At 44.4% G+C, this 23,595-nt stretch overlaps 1 protein-coding gene across 4 annotated transcripts in view; it reads left to right on the forward strand.

Annotated features, from left to right (window-relative positions):
- Nucleotides 1-23,595, forward strand: part of thumpd3 (THUMP domain containing 3) — a 41,984-nt gene that overhangs the window by 3,562 nt on the left and 14,827 nt on the right. For all 4 annotated transcript variants that reach the window (XM_078543818.1, XM_078543817.1, XM_078543815.1 and 1 more), the window contains exons 4-7: nucleotides 9,507-10,073; nucleotides 17,096-17,226; nucleotides 20,522-20,591; nucleotides 22,621-22,736. In XM_078543818.1, the coding sequence (XP_078399944.1) occupies nucleotides 9,507-10,073; nucleotides 17,096-17,226; nucleotides 20,522-20,591; nucleotides 22,621-22,736 (884 nt within the window). The remainder of the gene's footprint in view (nucleotides 1-9,506; nucleotides 10,074-17,095; nucleotides 17,227-20,521; nucleotides 20,592-22,620; nucleotides 22,737-23,595) is intronic.

Below are 23,595 nucleotides of genomic sequence, written 5' to 3' on the forward strand. Positions count from 1 at the left end.
TTATATTCCGCCTGCCAAGTTTTTGCCCACTCACTTAACCTGCCTATATCCCTCTGTAGACTATTTGTGTCATCCTCACCACTTGCCTTCCCACCTATTTGTGTCATCCACAACCTTGGCGATAGTACATTCACTTCCCTCATCCACTTCATTATATATTGTAAATAATTGTGGCCCCAGCACTGATCCCTGTGGCACTCCACTAGTTACAGGTTGCCATCCTGAAAATGCCACCCTTATCCCAACTCTCTGTCTAATGCCATTAATGGTGCTCAGCAGAAAGGAGCCCTAGTGTCTAGTCAGAAGTGAGTACTGCACAGGAAAGTTAGGTCAGGGCCTGGTTCATCATGAATTTAGTAAGAAAAGACACACACGCTAGTGTTAGGATTATGCAGTGATGTTTGGCACTTAAGAATTTATTTTCATTTAAGTCCTTTACTCATATATTAGTTAGCCAACCCTCTATCCATGTTAATATACTACCCCCCCCCTCCCCTGCGCAACAACAAGGGCTCTTATTAAGTAGCCTTATGTGCGTTACCTTATTGAATGTCTTTTGGAAATCAAAATATACCACATCTACTGGTTCCCTTTTATCTATCCTGTATTTTGTTACCTCCTCAAAGAATTCGAATAAATTTTTCAAGCATGATTTCCCCTTCATGAAGCCATGCTGACTCCGTTTGATTGTATTATGTATTTCTAAATGCTCTGCTATTACATCCTTTATAATAGACTAACATTTTCCCAATGACAGATGTTAACCTAACTGGCCTATGGTTACATGTTTTTTTTGTCTCCCTCCCTTTTTGAATAAGGGTGCTACATTGGCCATTCTCCAATCCTCTGGGACTTCTCCAGAATCTAAGGACTCTTGGAACATTATTACCAGTGCATCCACTATCTCTGTCACTACTTCCTTAATATCTTAGGATGCAACCCATCAGGCCCAGGGCCTCTAACCCCGTTAGTTTCCCTAGTACTTTTTCTCTAATGATAATTATTGTATTTATTTCCTCCCCCTTTTGCCCCTTGATTATTTAGTTTTTTGGAATGCTATTAGTGTCTTCTACCGTGAAGACTGATGCAAAGTATTTATTTAACTCCTCTATGATATTTCCAGGTTTATTTTTGCCCTCTTTTGTTTGGTCATCTATTTGTTTTTTTAAAAATCTTTCCCAGCTGCCTGGCTTATCACTAATCTTTGCCACATTGCATGTTTTTTCTTTCAATTTGATACTATCCTGAACTTCCTTGGTTAACCATGGTTGGTTTCTCCCCTTCCTAGAATCCTTCTTCTCACTGGGATATATCTTTGTTGTGAGTCATGAACTATTTTCTTAAACGCCAGCCATTGTTCATCAACCATCTTTTCTGCTAAACTCCTCTCCCAGTCCACTCCAGCCAACTCTGCCCTCATTCCTTTGTAATTACCCTTATTTAAGTTTAGCACAGTTGTTTCCGACCCAACTTTCTCACTCTCAAACGGAATACTAAATTCTACCATGTTAGGGTATCTGTTTCCGAGGGGATCTTTTACTCAGATCATTTGTTAAACCTGCCTCATTACATATTACCAGATCCAAAATAGCCTGATCCCTGGTTGGATCCACAACATTGTTCTAGGAAACTGTCCCGAATACACTATGAATTTGTAGCCACTTCTGTAACTTTGATTTTCCCAATCTACATGAAGATTAAAGTCACCCACGATTAATGTACTGCCTTTTTTACATGCCCTCATTATCTCCTGATTGATTCTGTCCTACAGTATAGCCACTGTTAGGGGGCCTATAGACTATTCTCACCAGTGTCGTTTTCCCCTTGTTATTCCTTACCTCTACCCATATGGATTCTACATCTTCTGATCCAAGATCATTTCTTGCTATCTTACTTATTCCACCAAGTATTAACAATGCTACCCCACCATCCTTTCCTGCCTGTCCTCTCAAAGTCACATACCCCTGAATATTTAGACCCCAGCTTTGATCTCCTTGTAACCACATCTCCGTATTGGCTATATCATACCCCTTAACCTTTATTTGTGCCATTAGTTCATTTATTTTGTTCCGAATACTACGTGTATTTAAGTAAAAAGCCATTAATTTTGCCTTTTTACCATTTTTTTCCCCCCCTTGACCCTATTTGTTGCTTTTTTAAAAATGTTTGTACACTGTCCCTTCCTGTCACACTCTGGCTATCGTTACCTAAATAGTTGCCCTGCAATGCTGCCATATCCTTTTGCTTTGTAAGCCTACATATCCCCTCTTCAGAAACTTCCACCCCACTCTATTTAGTTTTAAGCCTTCTCTACAGCCCTAGTTATTTGATTCGCCAGGAAACTGGGCCCAGCACAGTTCAAGTGAAGCTCGTCCCACCGGAACAGCTCCTTTCTACCCAGTGCTGGTGCTAGTGCCCCATGAACTGAAACCCATTCCTCCCACACCAATCTTTGAGCCACTCATTTAATGCTCTGACTTTATGCCAGTTTGCCCATGGCTCAGGTAGTAATCCCAAGGTTATTACCTTGGAGGTTCTGATTTCTAATTTAGCTCCTAAGTGTTCAAATTATTTCAGCAGAGCCTCCTGTCTAGTCCTTTCAATGTCATTGGTAACAACGTGGTCAATGACAACTGGATCCCTCCCCTCCCACTCCAACTTTCTCTCCAGCCCTGAGGAGATGTCCTTAACCCTGACACTGAGCAGACAACTCAGCCTTTGGGATTCACGCTCATGGCTGCAGAGAACATCTCCCTAATTGTACTTTCCCCTACCAGTACTATGCTCCTATTTCCTCCCTGTACTTGAATGTCTTCCTGTACCACGGTGCTGTGGTCAGTTTGCTCATCCTCCCTGCAGTCCCCACTCTCGTCCACACAGCTTGCAAGAACCTCAAAACTGTTGAACAATTTCAGGAGCCGAGGCTCCTCGAACACTACCCCCTGGGTCCCCATACCTGCTTCACCTGCAATCACACCCTCCTGTCCCTGATCACAGACCAAATTGGAATTACCTAATCTGAGGGGTGAGACCGCCTCCTGGATCAAAGTGTCCAGGTAACTTTCCCCTTCCCTGATGTGGCACAGTGTCTGCAGCTTGGACTCCAGCTCCTCAACTCAGATCCGAAGTTCCTTGAGCTGCAAACACTTACTGCAGATGCGTTCGCTCTGGATCACTTTGGTGTAAGCATTTCCCACATGCTGCAGCAGCAACACAGTACCCGTCCTGCATCATTGTTGTATTTTTTAAATTTATTAATTAATTACTCTAGTATCCCCGCTCTTTACACTTGAAGAATCCCCCGCTCTTTACACTTTATTGTAATTAATTTATTTCTTATACCAGTATCGATCTTATACTTAAGCTATTTTTAAGAAAAAGAGAGGGAAAAAAAATAGAGACCTAAACACAAATTAAAGACCTTACTTTTACTTTAAAGACTAGAAATACTCACCAATCCTACTCACCAAACAGCTGCTTCCCTGCACTCGCGTCACTTTGTGGTTCATGGCGTCACTCCACTGCTGGTCTTGCTTCAGGTAGGCCTCTCAATCCGTGCCTTTTATCCTCTCCTGCTCAATTCTCGCTCAAAATATACTATTTTGCACATCAGGAATAGAATAAACCTTAATTGCTTACCAGATACTCACCAATTAACCAGCTTCTTCTCCTGTAGCAGATCAAGAATCAATTCCTGGAGGTTGAAAAGTTTAGGCAAAAGCAACCAAACACCTCTTTCCCTTACAAAAAGGGGAGGTCATGCCTGACAAATCTGTTAGAATTCTTTGAGGAGGTAACGAGTAGGTTAGACAAAGGAGAGCCAATGGATGTTATCTACTTGGACTTCCAGAAGGCCTTTGACAAGGTGCCGCACAGGAGGCTGCATAGTAAGATAAGAGCCCATGGTGTTAGAGGCAAGGTGCTAGCATGGATAGAAGATTGGCTGTCTGGCAGGAGGCAGAGAGTGGGGATAAGGGGGTCCTTCTCAGGATGGCGGCCGGTGACTAGTGGAGTTCTGCAGGAGTCAGTGTTGGGACCACAACTTTTCACTTTATACATTAATGATCTAGATGAAGGAACTAAGGGCATCCTGGCTAAGTTTGCAGATGATACAAAGATAGGTGGAGGGACAGGTAGTATTGAGGAGGCAGGGAGGCTGCAGAAGGATTTGGACAGGTTAGGAGAATGGGCAAAGAAGTGGCAGATGGAATACAACGTGGGGAAGTGTGAGGTCATGCACTTTGGTAGGAAGAATAGAGGCATAGACTATTTTCTAAATGGGGAGAGAATTCAGAAATCTGGAGTGCAAAGGGACTTGGGAGTCCTAGTCCAGGATTCTCTTAAGTTTAACTTGCAGGTTGAGTCGGTAGTTAGGAAGGCAAATGCAATGTTGGCATTTATTTCGAGAGGACTAGAATATAAAAGCAGGGACGTGCTGCTGAGAATTTATAAGGCTCTGGTCAGACCACGTTTAGAATATTGTGAGCAATTTTGGGCCCCGTATCTCAGGAAGGATGTGCTGGCCCTGGAGAGGGTCCAGAGGAGGTTCACGAGAACGATCCCAGGAATGAAAGGCTTAACATATGAGGAATGTTTGAGGACTCTGGGTCTATACTCAATGGAGTTTAGAAGGATGAGGGGGGATCTGATTGAAACTTACAGAATACTGAAAGGCCTGGATAGAGTGGACGTGGGGAAGATGTTTCCATTAGTAGGAGAGACTAGGACCCGAGGGCACAGCCTCAGAGTAAAGGGAAGACCTTTTAGAACAGAGATGAGGAGAAACTTCTTTAACCAGAGAGTGGTGAATCTATGGAATTCATTGCCACAGAAGGCTGTGGAGGCCAGGTCATTGAGTGTATTTAAGACCGAGATAGATAGGTTCTTGATTGGTAAGTGGATCAAAGGTTACAGGGAGAAGGCGGGAGAATGGGGTTGAGAAATTTATCAGCCATCATTGAATGGCGGAGCAGACTCGATGGGCCGAATGGCCTGATTTCTGCTCCTATGTCTTATGGTCTAAAAACAAAAATACCTGGAAAAACTTTGCAGGTCTGACAGCATCTGCGGAGAGGAATACAGTTAACGTTTCGAGTCCATATGGCTCTTCACCAGAACTAAGGAAAAATAGAAAAGAGGTGAAATATAAGTTGGTTTGAGGGGGGCTGGGACAGGTAGAGCTGGATAGAGGGCCAGTGATAGGTGGAGACAAAGAAGAGATTGCCAAAGATGTCATAGACAAAAGGACAAAGGGGTGTTGATGGTGGTGATATTAGCTAAGAAATGTGCTAATGGTGACATTAAGGGTAGAAAGCAGGACGAGCAAGGTACAGATAGCCCTAGTGGGGGTGGGGTGGGTGGAAGGGATCGAAATAGGCTATAAAGTAGAGATAAAACAATGGATGGAAATACATTTAAAAATAATGGAAATAGGTGGGAAAAGAAAATATATATAAATTATTGGAAAAGGGGGGATTGGAAATGGGGTGGGGATGGAGGAGAGAGTTCATGATCTGAAGTTGTTGAACTCACTATTCAGTCCGGAAGGCTGTAAAGTGCCTAGTCGGAAGATGAGGTGCTGTTCCTCCAGTTCTCTTTCTCTTCCTCCGCTTAACTCCCTGAGGTGTTTAACTCCAGCACTCTATTGTAAATCAACTCCCTGAAGCGCCTAACTCCAGCAGTCTATTGTGTTTTTTTTGGAAAAATATACTTTATTCATAAAATATCTGGAAGAACATACCAAACCATTTCAAAATCACCATCACAAACACAAAGGTACAATTAGGTTCAGCTTTTACAACATGTATCACGAGGTGCATCAATACAATAAATGAATATTACAATCATTTGCAGACATTCATTTTGAGCTGAACAGCCCGAGGGGCTCTACACCGTTCCCAGTCCCTCGGTGCACTGTGGCAGAAAGGTCTTAGACAGCGACCCTTCCCCATTGCGCCTTTGCGGCGGCTGCCCCAAGCTTTAGTGCGTCCCTCAGCACGTAGTCCTGGACTTTGGGATGTGCCAGTCTGCAACACTCGGTCAGGGACAACTGTTTGCACTGGAAGACCAACAAGTTTCGGGCAGACCAAAGAGCGTCTTTCACCGAGTTGATGATCCTCCAGCTGCAGTTGATGTTTGTCTCGGTGTGTGTCCCTGGGAACAGCCCATAGAGCACAGTCCTGTGTCACAGAACTGCTCGGGATGAACCTCGACAGAAACCACTGCATCTCTCTCCAGACCTTCTTTGCAAAGGCACAATCTACAAGGAGGTGAGCAACGGTCTCGTCCCCACCACAGCCACCTCGAGGGCAACGTGCCGAGGGGGGTGAGACTCTTGGCGTGTTGGAAGGATCTGACGGGGAGGGCCTTTCTCACCACCAGCCAAGCTACGTTTTGGTGCTTGTTGGAAAGTTCTGACGATGAGGCATTCTGCCAAATGACTTTGACAGTCTGCTTGGGGAACCATCCCACAGGATCCACCATCTCCTTTTCCCGCAGGGCCTCTAAGACGTTACGTGCCAACCACTGCCTGATGGACTTGTGGTCGAAGCTGTTTCTCCAGCAGTCTATTGTAAGTCAACTCCCTGAAGCGCTCAACTCCAGCACTCTTCGCGCTAAGTTGGCTACTTCACAAAAGGCCCATCTGAGTCACTTAATGAGGATCCAGTTTCAACCGGTTTCATAATTAAGCTGCTCTTTCACTGGAACCCTTGAAAAAAACCCTGCTTATGGCTGGCATCTACAGAATTTAAACTGTAGATTTCAGTTTAATGTCAACTACAAACTGTAAACCAAATTCTATTTGTAAAATAAAAATTTAGACTTTTTTACCCAACAACTGCACTTACTCAGTCCTAGCAGCCGATGAAGCCCCCGCTCTGCTCCGTTAGCAGCCGGTAAAGCCCCCGCTAGCAGCCGGCGAAGCCACCGCTGCGCCCCGTTAGCAGCCGGCGAAGCCCCCGTTGCGCCCCATTAGCAGCCGGCGAAGCCCCCGCTGTGCCTCGTTAGCAGCCGGCGAAGCCCCCACTGTGCCCCATTAGCAGCCGGCGAAGCCCCCGCTGCGCCCCATTAGCAGCCGGCGAAGCCCCCGCTGTGCCTCGTTAGCAGCCGGCGAAGCCCCCACTGTGCCCCGTTAGCAGCCGGCGAAGCCCCCGCTGTGCCCCGTTAGCAGCCGGCGAAGCCCCCGCTGTGCCCTGTTAGCAGCCGGCGAAGCCCCCGCTGTGCCTCGTTAGCAGCCGGCGAAGCCCCCGCTGTGCCTCGTTAGCAGCCGGCGAAGCCCCCGCTGTGCCTCGTTAGCAGCCGGCGAAGCCCCCGCTGCGCCTCGTTAGCAGCCGGCGAAGCCCCCGCTGCGCCCCGTTAGCAGCCGGCGAAGCCCCCGCTGCGCCCCGTTAGCAGCCGGCGAAGCCCCCGCTGCGCCCCGTTAGCAGCCGGCGAAGCCCCCGCTGCGCCCCGTTAGCAGCCGGCGAAGCCCCCGCTGCGCCCCGTTAGCAGCCGGCGAAGCCCCCGCTGCGCCCCGTTAGCAGCCGGCGAAGCCCCCGCTGCGCCCCGTTAGCAGCCGGCGAAGCCCCCGCTGCGCCCCGTTAGCAGCCGGCGAAGCCCCCGCTGCGCCCCGTTAGCCGGCGAAGCCCCCGCTGCGCCCCGTTAGCAGCCGGCGAAGCCCCCGCTGCGCCCCGTTAGCAGCCGGCGAAGTCCCCGCTGCGCCCCGTTAGCAGCCGGCGAAGCCCCCGCTGCGCCCCGTTAGCAGCCGGCGAAGCCCCCGCTGCGCCCCGTTAGCAGCCGGCGAAGCCCCCGCTGCGCCCCGTTAGCAGCCGGCGAAGCCCCCGCTGCGCCCCGTTAGCAGCCGGCGAAGCCCCCGCTGCGCCCCGTTAGCAGCCGGCGAAGCCCCCGCTGCGCCCCGTTAGCAGCCGGCGAAGCCCCTGCTCTGGCCCAGTAACTGTTTGATTAGGGTAGATGTGGGACAGGGAGGGAAATGAATGGCAGCTAAGGGCAGATTAGAAGGGAGAGGACAGATATATGGGCAGAGGATGGCAATGAAGGAGAGAAAGGTGCAGTGAAGAGTAGATGGGGGAAATGAAAGGGAGGGGGATAAATGAAAAGAAGATATTAGAAGGTAGGAGTGTTGCTTTGAGGTTACAAAGGAGATTGTTAGTATTAAGTGAAGGGTTGGGGGAAGGAGTATCTGCATGTCAGGGGAATATGGAAAACCCAATGCCAGTTTGTATCATGGGGGTTTATGACGGGACTTCCAAATCCGTGACCACTACCATCTATATGGACAAGGGCAGCAGACACATGGAAACGCCACCACCTGGAAGTTCCCCTCCAAGCCACACACCATCCTGACTTGGAAATATATCGAAGTTCCTTCACTGTCACTGGGTCAAAATCCTAGAACTCCCTCTCTATCAGCACTGTGGGCGTAACTACACCACAAGGACTGCAGCAGTTCAAGAAGGCAACTCACCGCCACCTTCTCAAGGGCAATTAGGGATGGGCAATAAATACTGGCCTTGCCAGCGATGCCCACGTCCAGTTAACAAATGAAAAAATAGAACCAGCTTGAACTAGGAAGAATAGCAGCAGCTTAAACACAGAGGTTGGAGGGGGTGAAGAGTGGCAGTTTGAATGAAATGGTGCAAGATGTATCAGTTTGACCTGAACTGGAGGAGGAGATGAGTGCATGTTGAATGGCGAGAGAAGGGTAAGAGTGCCAGAATCAAGTGGGAAGGTAGGAAAAGGAGGAAAGGATGAAGAATTTGCTGAAAGGCAGTTGTCTCCATGAATTAGGTTCACTCTGATCTGTACCGTAACAGCTATTACCCTTAATACCCCTGTCTAACAAAAAGCCATCTTAGTGTTGAAACTTTCAGGTGACCCCCAGATTCAGTGGCTTTTTGTCAGGGGGAGGCTTCCAGCTTTTGACTACCCTTCCTTTGTGTGATGAAATTATTGTTATGACTCCTTAATGTGGACTCTCCAACCAGAAGAAATAGTTTCTCTTCATCTGCTCTATCAACTGCTTTAGTCATCTTAAGCACATCAATCAATCACCTCATAATCTTAGATTCTGGTGAATACAAGCCTAGTCTATGTAACCTTTCTTCATAATTTAGCTCTTTCATCCTACATCTGATGAACCTGTGCTGCACTTGCTCCAAGGCCAGTATATCCTTCCTGAGGACCGGTGCCCAGAACTAAATGCAGTAGTCCGGGTGAATCTCACCAGACTTCTGTACCCTTTACTCTTACTCTTCCACCCCTTTGTATTCCAGCCCTCTTGTGATAAAGGTCAACCGCCCATTAGCTTACATTTATATAGCACCTCCCTGCAGCTCTTCAAAAGAGTGCCTTGGGATCTTTGATGCCCAACTAAGGGGCCAGACAGGGCTTCAATTTAATGTATCATCTCAAAAATGGCACCTCCGATGCACAGAACACTACTGCATTACAGTGTTGTCAGCCTAGATTTTGTTCTCTGTTTTTAAGTATGTAATTTTCTTTAACAGGAAAGTGTACTGGAGGACCTCAGACAGTTGGCTGGCCAACTGCTATGGGCTTGTCCCCTTAAAGTATGGGAATCGAACAACAGTCTGAAGAAGAGGAAGGGCCAACGCAGGAAAGGCAGCCGAGGAGGAAACCCAGGTCTAGAAGCGTCACAAGAGACTGACAAAAATAAAGATAGCCAATTGGCCCCTGTTCCCTCTGGCCAAACAGCTACCAGAGATCAGCTGCCTGTCATGATGGGATTGGCCTCCTCCGATTCTGAGGCAAGTGGCGATCAGCCCTGTGAAATTGAGGAGGTCACCTTGCACTCCAGCAGTGCAGTCACTGATCAGATGGAGCTAAATGATCGAGCAAAGGTCTCACCTGAGGAGCTTCTGTCCAACAGAGGCAAAGACACAGCTGCAGGTGAGGACGAAGGGAAGGCCTGTGGACTACTTCGGTTTCGGGTCACCTGCAACAGAAGTGGGGAAAAGCACAGCTTCACCTCAATGGAGGCAGCCAGGGAATTTGGTGGAGCGGTGCAGGATCTGTTCAAGTGGAAGGCTGATATGACCAAATTCGACGTGGAGGTATGCAGTTTATTTAACCCCATCCACATTTCTTCCCCCCCCCCTCTTCTGAAGCTGCCAGCTGCTGTGGATCGCCCTCCACCATCTTGCTTAGGCAACTGTTCTCCACGTGCAGAGCTAGGCCACAAGGATCAGATGGCTGCTTGACCACAGGCAGCCTTACAGCCAGGCCTAACCCGGCCCTACATCCACACAAGCACACACTGAGCTCCCAGTCACCCTGTCACATTGCCACTGCTTCATGCTCGCACTGCTTTCAGTGAGATGGGTCACAGGACAAAATGGAGCAAGCAGATATCTCAAAAATCCAAATGATTGATTTGAAAGCACCAACCAATTGGGTGCTGAGAAATTTTGACCAGAAGGTCGCAGGCTAGATTGCTGCTGATGAATTAGTGAGTGATATTCAGCTGCTTTGATGCTATATTTTCAAATGCATTGCAGTAAAACATGTATTGGAATCCATCTAAGTCTCCAAATCAGTTAAAATATACAAGTATGACAATCAGGACAAACTATACAACTGAAATTGCTAAATTATACACAGAGGGACGGAGCATTTAGGTATATGCAAAGCAGACAGTTGTCGTACAGGGACAGCTATATGATAGCTCTAAAAGAAGCAGTTTACCTTCTGCAAATTCTTGAATTCTGCGAAGAATTTTTGAGAAATTGCCTTTTGATTAAGATATGTAAACACGGTATGATTTAAGTTTCCAATTTCCTGAGCAATAGTTTGATAATTACCTGCTATTACCCTTGCTGGCTGCTGTGCTAGCTGATCTTATAAACTGTTCCCCCTCCTCAGGTACTGTGCCCCACCCTTCAAATCTGCCATCATCACCCCCACCCTACCATCCGGTCACCATCCTTCCCTTCTGCTCCAAAGTGCTTGAATGTAATTTTGCTTCCCAAATCTGCACCCAGCATTCTTGCAACTCCATGTCTGAATCTCTGCAATCAGGTTTCCACCTCTCCCACAGCACTGAAATCCCCCTCATCCATGTCACAAATGACATCCTCCGTGATCATGGTGCACTATCCCCTCTCATACTTCCTAACGTCTCTTGCACCCTTTGACGGTTAACCACACCATTATCCTTCAACAAAGGAAAATTCTTCGTTGTCCAGCTTGTTGCGAAGAATCTCCTAAAATGGCTTCAATTGTTGCCCCCATATGATTACCTCTGGAGTCCTCAAGGGTCTATCCTTCGTTCCCTCCTATTTCTCGAATGTGCTATTTCTCAGTGATATTTCCAAAGACATGATATCAGCTTCCACACTTACACGGACACCACAAGCTCTACCTCACTACCATATCTCCTGACCTCTCCGTCGCCTCTGTTGTCAGACTGCTCATTTGACATCCAGTCATGTGTCATCAGTATGTAGAGGAACCAACCAAGAAACAGATTATTTTAGATTTAGCACTGTGCAATGAGAAAGGGTTAATCAATAACCTTGTAGTAAAGGGGCCTCTAGTGAAGAGTGGTAATATGGTAGAATTTTATATTGAGTTTGAAAGTGATTTAGTTAAGTACGAAACTAAGGTCTTAAATCTGAACAAAGCAAATTAGGTATGAGGGGAGAATTGGCTCAGGTACATTGGGAAACTAAATTAGAAAAATGTGGTGGTAGACAAACAAAGGCAAACATTTAAAGAATGAATTCATAATTTGAAAGAAATGTACATTTCCTTATTAGAGAATAAAATCCTCATGGGAAAAGTGGCCCAGCTGTAGCTAACAAGAGAAGTTGAAGATAATATTAGATTAAAGGGAGAGGCTTAAAATGTAGCCAGAAAGAGTACTAAGACTGAGGATTGGGAGGATTTTTTAATTTGGCAAAGGACGACAAAGAAATTGATTTAAAAAGAATATGCAAGTAAACTAGCAAGAGACATGAAAAGATTGTAAAAACTTCTGTAATTATATAAAAATGAAGAGATTGGTGAAAGCAAACATGGACCCATTAGAGGCAGAGACAAGTGAAATTATAATGGGGAATAAGAGAAAGGCAGAGACAGGGGAATGAATGTTTTGTACCTGTCTTCACAGTCAAAGATACAAAAATCATTCAGGATAGTAGGGAATCAAGGCTTCAGCAAGACTGAAGAACTTAAAGAAATTAGTATTAGTGGAGAAATAGTACTGGAGGAATTAATGGGACTACAAGGCAACAAATCCCAGTGACTTGATAACCCACATCATAGGCTTTTAAAAGAGGTGGCTACAGGCACACAGGACTGTCCAAAACATCATATGCTAAGTCACATCAGTCTTGCATCTAAAGTACTACTTGATGTGACCGGGCAGAGAGTCTCTCCTGTGTGAACAGAGAAGTGGCAGAGGAGCAGTTTGTCTTCATTCCTAGAAAGCATACAACTGACACTCTGCTTGTGCTCAGAAATCTCATGGAGAAGTGTGAAAATAAACAGGCATCCCAGCTTTGGCTCATGTTCATAGACTATGCCAAAGCTTTCAATGCTGTGTCTAGCATGATGCTCTATGGAATACACTTATAGACTTTGGTGTACCCAAATATCTTGTGTGGCTAATACAGGAGCTATACAGAAATACTTCATGAGTCACCAGAGTTGGTGATGGGCATACAAACCAATTCTAGTTTGAGAAGGAAGTCAGCCAGGGGTGTTTTCTGTCACCCATGCTGTTTCGTGTTGTGGGACAGAAGATAATGAGGATGGTGCAGAGAGATGTGGCTGTATCATAGGAGGCCATAGCAAATGGAATCTCAGGTATGCAGATCGCACAACACATAGCCAGAACAAAGGAAGAGCTGGAGACTGTGACAGGCACAGACCTAGACACAGTGAGTCTTTTGGACTGAATATAAAATGAGCCAAAGACCAACATTATGGCTCTAAATGGCAATGGAAAAGTCAAGATTGGAAGCATTGCGATTGAGGCAGTAGACAATTTCAAGTTTCTTGGTTTGATGATAAACACCAAAGTTACATCTAAGAATGAAATCCAGGTTAGATTAGCTACGCAAAGAGGTGTGACCAGTGACTTAAGTAGTGTTTGGAGGTCCAAAAGCGTCAACATGAAGTTGAAAAAGCATCATGTGCAGTCACTCGTGTGGAGTGTTGCACTCCGTGGATGTGAGAGTTGGACCCTGAAGAAAGAGGATGAGAGAAGGATAACAGCTTTTGAAATATGGGTATGATGGAGGATGCTCAAATCAGCTAGATGGACAGAAAGACAAGTGAGTGGGTTAGATCAAGAGGAGAAGCTCAGGAATGAAAAGGATTGGTAAGTACAGTTAGAGAGAAAAAGACAGCCAAGTACAGACATTGGAAACAAAAACACGACAGCCTTGTCCTGACAACAACTGGGGGAGAAATTGAGGCTAAAAACAGAAGAGGAAGGAGAAAAGTTGGATAGGTGGCTATGGGCTGAGGGAGACTTGAAAAAAAGCAGAGGAGAAGCAAGACGATGCTTACCGCCCCACTAATGATATGGTGACAACGAACGAAAGAGCTACAGGGGTAGTGGATGCTTGATTCTTGATCTTCCAGAATTCCCTAGATTCTAGAGCAGTCTGTACGGAGTGGAAGGCAGCAAATTTAACCCTGCTATTCGAGAAAGGAGGGAGAGAGAAAATGGAGAACTGTAGGCCAGGTTGGCCTGGCAATAGAGTAGAAGGGAAAATGCTAGAATCTATTATTTAGAGGTGTGGTAACAGGGCACTTAGAAAATCATGACACAATTAGGTAGAGTCAACACTGAATTATCAAAGGGAAATCATGCTTCACTAATCAAAAAATTTATGTAATGTTGTAACGAACAGGATAGATAAGGGGGAACCAGTGGATTTTCAAAAAGCATCGATAAGGTGCTTCAATAAGGTGCCGCACAAGAAGCTATCACGCAAAATTAAGGCTCATGAGATTGGAAGTAATATATTAGCATAGATTAAGGCTTGGTTAATTGATAGAAAACAGAGTAGGAATAAACGGGCATTTTCAGGTTTGCAGGAAGTAACTGGCTGAATACACAATGATCAGTGCTTGGCCCTCAGCTATTTACAATCTATATCAATGATTTAGATGAGGGGACCGAGTGTATTGTATCCAAGTTTGCTGATGATAGTGTTAGGTGGGAAAGTAAGCTGTGAGGAGGGTGCAAAGAGGCAGCAAAGGGATGTAGACAGGTTGAGTTTGTGGGCAAGAATGTGGCAGATGGAACAATATGGGGGAGTTTGAAATTATTAATTTTGGTAGGAAGATTAGAAAAGTGGAATATATTTTAAACGGTGGGAGACTGGGATGTATTGGTATTCAGAGGAATCCGGATGTCCTTGTACACGAATCAGGGAAAGTTAATATGCAAGTACAGCAAGGTATTAGGAAGGCAAGTGGTAGGTTAGACTTTATTACAAACAGTTTGGTGCATAGGAGTAAAGAAGTCTTACTACAATTGCATAGGGCCAAGGTGAGACCACACTTGGAGCATTGTATATAGTTTTGGTCTTACCTAAGAAAGGATATACTTTCCCTGGAGTGCAACAAAATTTCACTAGACTGAGTCTGGGATGAGAAGATTGTCTTATGAGAAGTGATCTGATTGAAACATAAAATTCTTAAGGGCTTGACAAGGCAGATGCTGGGAGAATATTTCCTCTGGCTGGGGATTCTAGAAATTTGGACCACAGCCTGGAGATAATGGTTGGTCATTTAGGAAAGATTTCTTCACTCAAAGTATTGTGTATCTTTGGGATTCTCTACCCCGGAGAGCTGTAGATGCTTAGGCGTTGAGTATATTCAAGACAGAGATTGTTAAGAGTTTTGGTTACTAAGTGAATTGAAGGATAAGGGATAGTGCGAGTAGGTAAAGCTGGGGTAGAAGATCAGCCATGATTGTATTGAATGGTGAAGCAGGTTTGAAAGGACAAATGGTCTACTCCTCTTATTTCTTACCTTCTCATGAGCGGCAATTTCTTTTTATTAAAAAATTGGAAAACCAAAGCCATTGTCTTTGACTCCCAACCCAAACTCCCTGTATTCATCACCAAATCCACCACCCTTCCTGGCCACTGTTGCAGTCTGAACCAAATTATTTGGATCCTTGGCATCCCAAATGACCCTGAGCTGAGCTTCCGATTCCATATCCTCTCCATCGTGCACACCACCAACTTCCACCTCAGAAATATCATTCATTTCTGACCTACCTCAGCTCATTTGCTGATGAAATCCTCATCCATGCCTTTTTACATTTAGACTCGACTATTCCAATGCTCTTCTACCTTGCGCCCTGTGAAAACTTGAACTCATCCAAAACTCTGCTGCCTGTAACCTAACTCGCACAAGTCCCATTCACCCATCACCCCTGTGCCTGCTTATCTACACCAGCCACCAATATCACCATTTTAAAATTCTTATCCTCAACTTCAACACCTTCCGTGGCCTCCCGTAACATTCTTCAGCTGTACTCCACTCCAAGATCTCTGCTTTCCCCCAACTCTGGGTACTTGTGTAGCCTCACTCTCTTTGCCCCACCTTTGGTGGCTACCTTCAGCTGCCAAGGCCTTGAACTCTTTCCCTAAACTTCCCCACATCTTTCTCCTCCTTTAAGACACTTCTTGAAACCTACCAATTTGACCAAGCTTTTTGTCACCTCTCCTAATACCTTCTCCTTTGGATCAGTTACAATTTATGCTCCTGTGATGTGCCTTGGGCTGTGTTAGAGGTATTGTATAAATGTAAGTTGTTGTTGAAGGATGGCCAGATGAGGTTCTAGTAATCACACTCCAATTTCCAAACTTATACTTTAAATAATATATTTTCCCTTGACAGTCTTTGGAGTATTGTTTTAGCAGCTAACCTTGATGAGAATATACGATTGGCCAGATAGGCAGATATTGAGTTGGCACGAGGCCACAGTAACCTCAGGGAATTATAAACAATAGTTTAAGTTCTGAGAAGCCAGATTTGCACGTCACCAAAGGTCGTAACCCCCCCCATTCCGGCAGGAGAACTGTGCTGCAGGCCACAATGTACATAATCATTTCAAACCCCCTTGGTGAAGAAAAGCTCTGAGACAGGATCTAACACATTTTGAGGCAGTGCTATTATTTGGAAACCCAATATGGCATCAATTTTGACCGATTCTGTAAAAAGACATAGAACCATAATGGAATTAAATTTCTGTTTGTGACATTGTGCTGATCTACAAGTTGGGCTGGCTTTGCATAAAGGTAGTCATTTCTCATTGTTTTCACTCTACCTCCCCATCTGATCTGCTAGAGGTGTGATGGACAGCCAAGGATGACAACTCCTCGTGGTGGAACCATTGAGATTTACCTGATGAGTAGTATATTTAAAGAAGGCAATTAACTCTCTTTGGGGAAAATAATGATTAATTATGGGGCTGTACCTTATGTGGATAGTACAGACTGAGATGGTCAGATATTCGATGGGCAGCAGTGATTCCTTTGCTTGCAGGAGGGAATTGATGTTGTCTGAAGTGCAGCAGGTCAAGTTTGAATAGTGAGAATGGGAATGACTGAATATGCCGGAGTTTCTCCTTAATACCTTTGGGATTAAGGAGCATTTCCCAATAGGCAGGAGAATCCATAAGAGGGTAGATTGTGGATTTGAGGAAGGAATGAACTTAATCAGCCTTTTTTATTTCATGTTTTTAGTGTTCTAAAGTGTATGTAAACCATAATCTAACAGTAAACATCAATATCATTGTATAAATGTAAATTTGATAAATACAAAAGAATCTGCTATCTAATGTCAAACTAAGCCTTTCTACAGTTTATGTATTAATCTATGCTTGGGTGCAAAATAGTGAAATATTGTGGGCAGAAAGTACACTGGCAGGATGTTTCTTTGGTTGTTGGTTTTGATGGTGTCACTTACTTCATTTGAAGGTAACCATTGTAATGGTGAGGAGTATTTTACAATCTGTGGGAAGTAAATGATATTGCTGTGTTCCCATCATTAACTATCTTGTTTCTGTCTTGCACAGTCCATTCACACATCATTTATTTTGCAGATCCTCCTCAACATTCATGATAATGAAGTAGTAGTTGGTATAGCCCTTACAGAGGAAAGTCTACACAAGCGAAACATAACACACTTTGGGCCTACAACTCTTCGATCCACTTTAGCCTATGGGATGTTAAGGTATGTTTCATGCTAGCTGTGCAGTTTATCTGAACATCCAGATTTCAAACCATCCAATTGGATGGTGAATTCTTTCTACTGCCCATCAAAAGTCCCAAGCGATAGCTTCCACTGATGGCTTAGTATGTAATGGTACTGAGCAACTAATTCTCAGGATTCATCCCTGGCCTGTGTTCAGGCTGTAGGTTTCAGCCAGGGTGTGCAATTGGACTTGGAAAAGGGGAGGCAGTTAGCCAGAGTCGCTGCTTTTATCTCTTGCCAGTGAAACGCACCCCTCCCCATCTTCTAGGTGCCAAGTGTGGACAACATTAGATGAGGGATTTGATTACAATGCTCCCAATAACTATGTCCATGTGAGGAATAGCCATCTAAGTGAGGTCCCTTTGGAACACCAAGGTTTGTTGTCAGGCAGAATTCAGAGCAGGTCACATGACCCCCTTCATTCCTTAATTTTACCTGGAATTAAAGACACACGCCCCAAAACATAAAAATCTTATAAATTTCATATTTGTAACAAGACAGTGTTTGTTTAAATTAATGGCAGTTTTGCCTGTTTGGCCTAGAAGAGATATTTGCTTTTTTTATGTAACTGATAATTGGTTAAATTCAAATTAATTTTCAGAAGCCCAATAAAAAGATTATAGACACTAGCCAGTAGATGGCTAAAAATATTAATATGAGAAATTGAGATCATTGTTAACACTTTACTTTTATATAACAGATCATTTATCATATCCCATAGTGTTTTGCACCCTACAGTTGGATTTTCATTCAATAAGCCTTGCAAGGTTTGAGTAAATGTAGCTCCAATGAGCTCCTGACCTCAAGATGTATCCCTCATGGAATAAGACAACTTAAGGCAGTCTGGAACACTGAGCCATAGGCAGATTGTGTCCTGTAGTCAGTGAGGAGAAGCTGCAGGATGTCGGACTGCTAACTTGAGAGTTTAGCCCTAAACAGTGACAAGGTCACATTTTGTTATTTTTATGAGAAGCAATGAGAAATTGATGAATCTTGCTATTAAAACTGTATTCATTCATACATTTCATGTTTAATTGATCAGTTTCAAATTGCATCTACAACACTAAAGGCTCTTAATTTGGAGTCTGGTCACAGGTGCAGTGGTCACTGTCTTTTCTCACCCTTTTTGTTTACTTGATGAGTAGAGAGTATGGGTGATGAAACAATCCAGGGATTTAGCAGGGGATGCAAATTTTCTAAAGAAGAAAGAACAAACTTGCATTTCTACAGGACCTTTCACAATCTCAGGATGTCCCAAAGCACTTTACATCCAATGAAGTACTTTTGCAAAGTAGTCACTGTTGTGTTGTAGGCAAATGCAGGAGCCAATTTGCTCACAGCTAGCTCCCATAATGGGATAAATGGGCAGATAATATGTTTCAGTGATGTTGGTGGAGGAAAAAATATTCTCCAGGATGCCAGGGAGAACACCTGACTTCTCTTTGAATAGGTGCTTTGGAATTTTATGTCCACTCGAGAGGGCAGATATCTCATCTGAAGAACAGGCAGCTCTGACAATGCATCAGCGTGCACCTACCTGTCACACAAAGTGCTGACATGACACCACCTCACTCACCCCTGTTGATCCCGTCGCACCCCATTTACAACTCAGCTTGGATTTCTGAGAGGCATTGTACATAATCATGGAATTAAACATGATCTCACTGGTCTAATCCTATGCTGCAGTTAAATGTAAGAGTGAGTAATCTTATCTTCATGATTTTAATGTAAGTGGCTGCAGAGATAGTGGAGGCATTGGTTGAAATATTCCAGAACTCACTGGATTCCGGGAGGGTCCCAGCAGATTGGAAAACGGCTAAAGTGATTCCGCTGTTCATGAAGGGAGGGAGACAAAAAGCAGGAAACTATAGGCCAGTCAGCCTAAGATCTGTCATTGGGAAAATGCTAGACTCCACTATTAAGGAAGAAATAGCAGGACATTTAGAAAAGCTTAACGCAATCAAACAGAGTCAACATGGCTTTGTGAAAGGGAAATCATGTTTGTCAAATTTGCACTAGCTCGTTTAGGATATAACAAGCAGAGTTGATAAAAGGGAACTAGTAGATGTAATGTATTTGGATTTCCAGAAGGCATTCGATAAGGTGCCACATAAAAGGTTATTGCACAAGATGGGAGTTCACGGTATTGGGGGTAATGTATTAGCATGAAGACAGAGAGTCGGGATTAATGGGTCTTTTTCAGGTTGGAATGACGTAATTAGTGGAGTGCCACAAGGATCAGTCCTAGGGCCTCAATTATTTACTATCTATATTAATAACTTGGAGGAGGGGGAAGAGTGTAATGTATCCAAATTTGCTGATGATACAAAAATAGGTGGGAGGGCATGTTGCGATGAGGACACAAGAAATCTACAGGGGATATGAATAGGCTGAGTCAGTGGGCAAATGGAGATTTGCAGATGGAGTTTAATGTAGGAAAGTGTGATGTAATGCACTTTGGTAGGAAGAATCAAAAGGCAGACTATTATTTAAATGGAGGGAGACTCCCAAAAAGTGCAGCACAGAGGGATCTGGGTGTTCTTGTACATGGAACACAAAAAGTTAGCACGCAGGTGCAGCAAGTAATTAAGAAGGCAAATGGAATGTATTGCTAGGGAGTTGGAGTTTAAAATAGGGACATCTTGTTACAACTGTACAGGGTGTTGGTGAGCCGCATCTGGAGTATGTGTACAGTTTTGGTCCCTGTATTTAAGAAAGGATATACTGGCATTGGAGGCAGTTCAAAAGAGAAGCACTAGGCTGATTCCTGGGATGAAGGGGTTGATTTATCAAGAACGACTAAACAGGTTAGTCCTTTATTCATTAGAGTTTAGAAGAATGAGGGGTGATCTTATTGAAATGTACAAGATTCTGAGGGGGCTTAACAGAGTAGATGTTGAGAAGGTGTTTCCACTAGTGGGAGAATCTCAAACTAGGGGACATAGTTACAGAATAAGGGGACACTCATTTAAAACTGCAATGCAAAGGAATTTCTTCCCTCAGAGGGTAGTGAATGCCTGGAATTCTCTACCCCAGAGAGTTGTGGAGGCTAGATCACTGAAAGTATTTAAAGAGGAGGTAGATAGATTTTTGAAATATTGGGGAGTTGAGGGCTTTGGGTTGCTGGCACGAAAGAGTTGAGGCCTAGGGCAGATCAACCATGATCTGATTGAATGGCGGGGCAGGCTTGAGGGGCCGAATGGCCTACTCCTGCTCCTATTTCTTATGTTTTTATATTCTTATTCTTAATTTTGAAAAAAATTTTGCACCACAGGCTTTGTAATCCTCAGTCAACCGACATCATTGTCGACCCAATGTGTGGAACCGGAGCTATACCGATCGAGGTAAGGTGCTGAGGAAAAAGGTCTAGTGCAGAGCAGTGTCGCTGTAGCAATCCATGCATGTTATTATCTCCTGCACTGAATCACACCTACATTAGAAATTTCAAATCCGCCATAGGTACTTTCTCGGGTTCAGTGGCATCCATTATTCAAAGAAGCAGATCCCATGCCCTATGTTTTAGAGTTGGCTTGCACTGCCTAATACTTAGGCAATCTTCTACTGATCTGTCCTCCCCAGCACTTTTTCCTTTGTCTCTATTTCTGTCCCATTCACTTTTCTCTGTCTTTCTTTATTCCCTTCTGCATCACTCTTCCTCCCTCCACCTTGCATTCTCTCCTTAATGCTTCTCTCTCCATATTAGCTGTAGCTGGGTTAGTAGCACTTTCATCCCTGAGTCAAAAGGTTATAGATTCAAGTCCTACTCCTGGATTTGAGCAAAAAAATGCTGACCAACACGCCTGTGCAGTAATGAGGGAGTGTTGCACTATTGTGGGTGCTGTCTTTCAAATGAAACTCCATCTGCCTTCTCTGGAGGATGTGAAAGATCCCATGGTCACTATTTCAAAGAAGAGCAGGGGAGTTATCTCCAATGTCCAATATTTATCTCACAACAAACATCACAAAATTATCACCCCCCGCCAACCATTATTATGGAAGCTTGCTGCACTGAAATTGACTGCTGCATTGCCTACATCATGACACTGACTACACTTCAAAACTATTTCATCGGATAACATCCGTGTATAACTGGGAGGAGACTAGGTCTAGTGCAGAGTGGCCTGGCCGTGACTATACAGGCATCTCCTGCACTGGATCCCACCACCAAGCTGTAATTGAGCACTCATTCAGGACTCCATTGCTACATCAACACCCACCTATGTTATTTTGTTGCCTAGCACCTGTATCCTCGCATCATGCTGCCTGCATTATTTATTGCTACACATCTTGCACTGTGTCCTATAACACCCATCTAGACAGATCTTGCATCCCACCTGTGATGCACGCACACTGCACTGAGCCATACAGATCAGAAGGTGGCCAGGTTTCATCCATGATCTGTGCGAAGGTAGCCAATTTTGGATGGGGATGGCAGTAGATGTATTAAAATTAACCTACGTGTTATTGAGAGGAAAAAATAGTCAGGGTCCTCATCCGCCCAATGCCCAGACACCTCAGCACTTTGACGTGGTATTTGTAGCAGAGGACCAGGTGACTTTGGACTATGAGTCCTAAATCTATCCGATACTTGGGTTTAGCTCATGTCACTTCTGGGTTTGTTGTAGACTAATTAAGTGACAGAGATTGAGTGCAATGATTAGTCAACAATTTAATTATTATTGTATCATGAGAGAGTGAACTAGATGAACCGTAGTGTTTTCTTCTGGCAACTCCTATGCTTAGAGAGGACAGAATGAGGCCCAGCTGCGATGTCATCCACCGACAATTCTGCCGACTCTATCTGGGATCACTGGTTGAGTTAGTGGAAGATGCCCAGGACCAGTGGAATTGTGTTCCAGCAAGAGTTGGCACCTTCATTGGGTAGAGGAGGGGTTGGAACAAATTAAGTTTCAAACTGGTGACTGGTTAGTTCATCCCCCAGGTAGATTCTCACCTTCATGTGCTGATGTTCATGTTAAGTCTCCTTTTTATTAGTTTTTTGAGTCATAAACAATAGACTACCATTACCATCAAGGGTTTAAAGCAGCAGGTTTGTAGTAGCCCCACATTTATAGTGGTTTTGAAAATCCTGACAGTGACTCGCCTGGGGTGCAGCAGGAGACTGGTCCAAGTCTGTATCACTCTCTGCTTTCAGTGCACACATGACTGAACACCTTTCCTGGTGTTGCCATGGGTGAACCCAGCAGAGAGGGAGTCTGGCTACACTGCAGTCAGAAAGTTGTCCAGAGGGCCAAAGGTTCATGTAAATACTTTTTCCTGTATAAAACAAGATAGTACTTTGAACAAAAGATATTCCTTCTGCACCATACCTTATGTTGTGGACCTCAGTATCTCATTTAAATATCCCTCTAGGGAGCTTTAGAATTCTCACAGTGTTACTTCCTTGGTGGAGACAACAATTTACTTGCTGTGAACAGATCCATAAATAACATCAACTCTCTACAGAAGAAGAGACTGGAGAAGGGAAGGTAAGGATTCATCCTGCTGTGCACACTGACACTGAGTTCTGTCTTTCTCTGAGTAAATGAGGTGTTAGTTATAATTGTACAATCAATGTCATAATCTAGCTTCAAACCTCTGTTCCTGCAGAATTAAGCTTTACCAACTGTAATTTTTCCATAAGCCCCCAATCACCTGAAGACAGTGCCAAATTTGCACATTTGGTAACTGGGGTCAGTGGTCATTGGCTCAGAAGTTAAAATCCTTGGGCAGAGAGAGGCTTGTGCTCAGTTGGGATGTCACCTGCCTTATGGCCAAGTAACGTGCTGACACTCGCTTTCCAGACTCTCACATGAGATTGACCCTTTGGATGAAGAGTATCTGGGTGCACGCACAACTGTACATGCCACGTGTCAGGATCTTCAGGAGAACCAGTTGTTCGGGTCAATTCAGTCCCCGTTAGCAACTTGGATTTTTGTATCAGGAGAAAAGAAAGGTTCCTGGAAAATTGACAGCAATTGAACATCAAAAGTCAGGAACTGTAATTATTTTCCTTAAGAAAAATGTCAGTTAAAAACTCATAATGCAAGACAGCACGAAGATTGAAAAGAGTCGGAGAGAAAATTAGATAAATTGTAGAAGAATTAGATGGGGAGAAGCTTGGTTGATAAGTGCCTGTTGTGCTGTAGTATTGTGCTGCCTGAGTGTTTTGACATTGTTCAGTTAAAATAATTACCAGCCCCTGGCTATGATGGTTAACTTGGTAAAGCCAATTAGTAACTAGGCCATACAGACTAGTTGATTAGGTTTATTCCCAGATCTCTGCTGAGTTAGTCAATCTCAGCTGGGATGATTTCTGAGGCAGTGCATCAGGCCTAAGCGCCTTGA

This window comes from Cetorhinus maximus, chromosome 6 (genome assembly GCF_964194155.1).
Source record: "Cetorhinus maximus chromosome 6, sCetMax3.hap1.1, whole genome shotgun sequence".
Taxonomy (NCBI): Eukaryota; Metazoa; Chordata; class Chondrichthyes; order Lamniformes; family Cetorhinidae; genus Cetorhinus; species Cetorhinus maximus.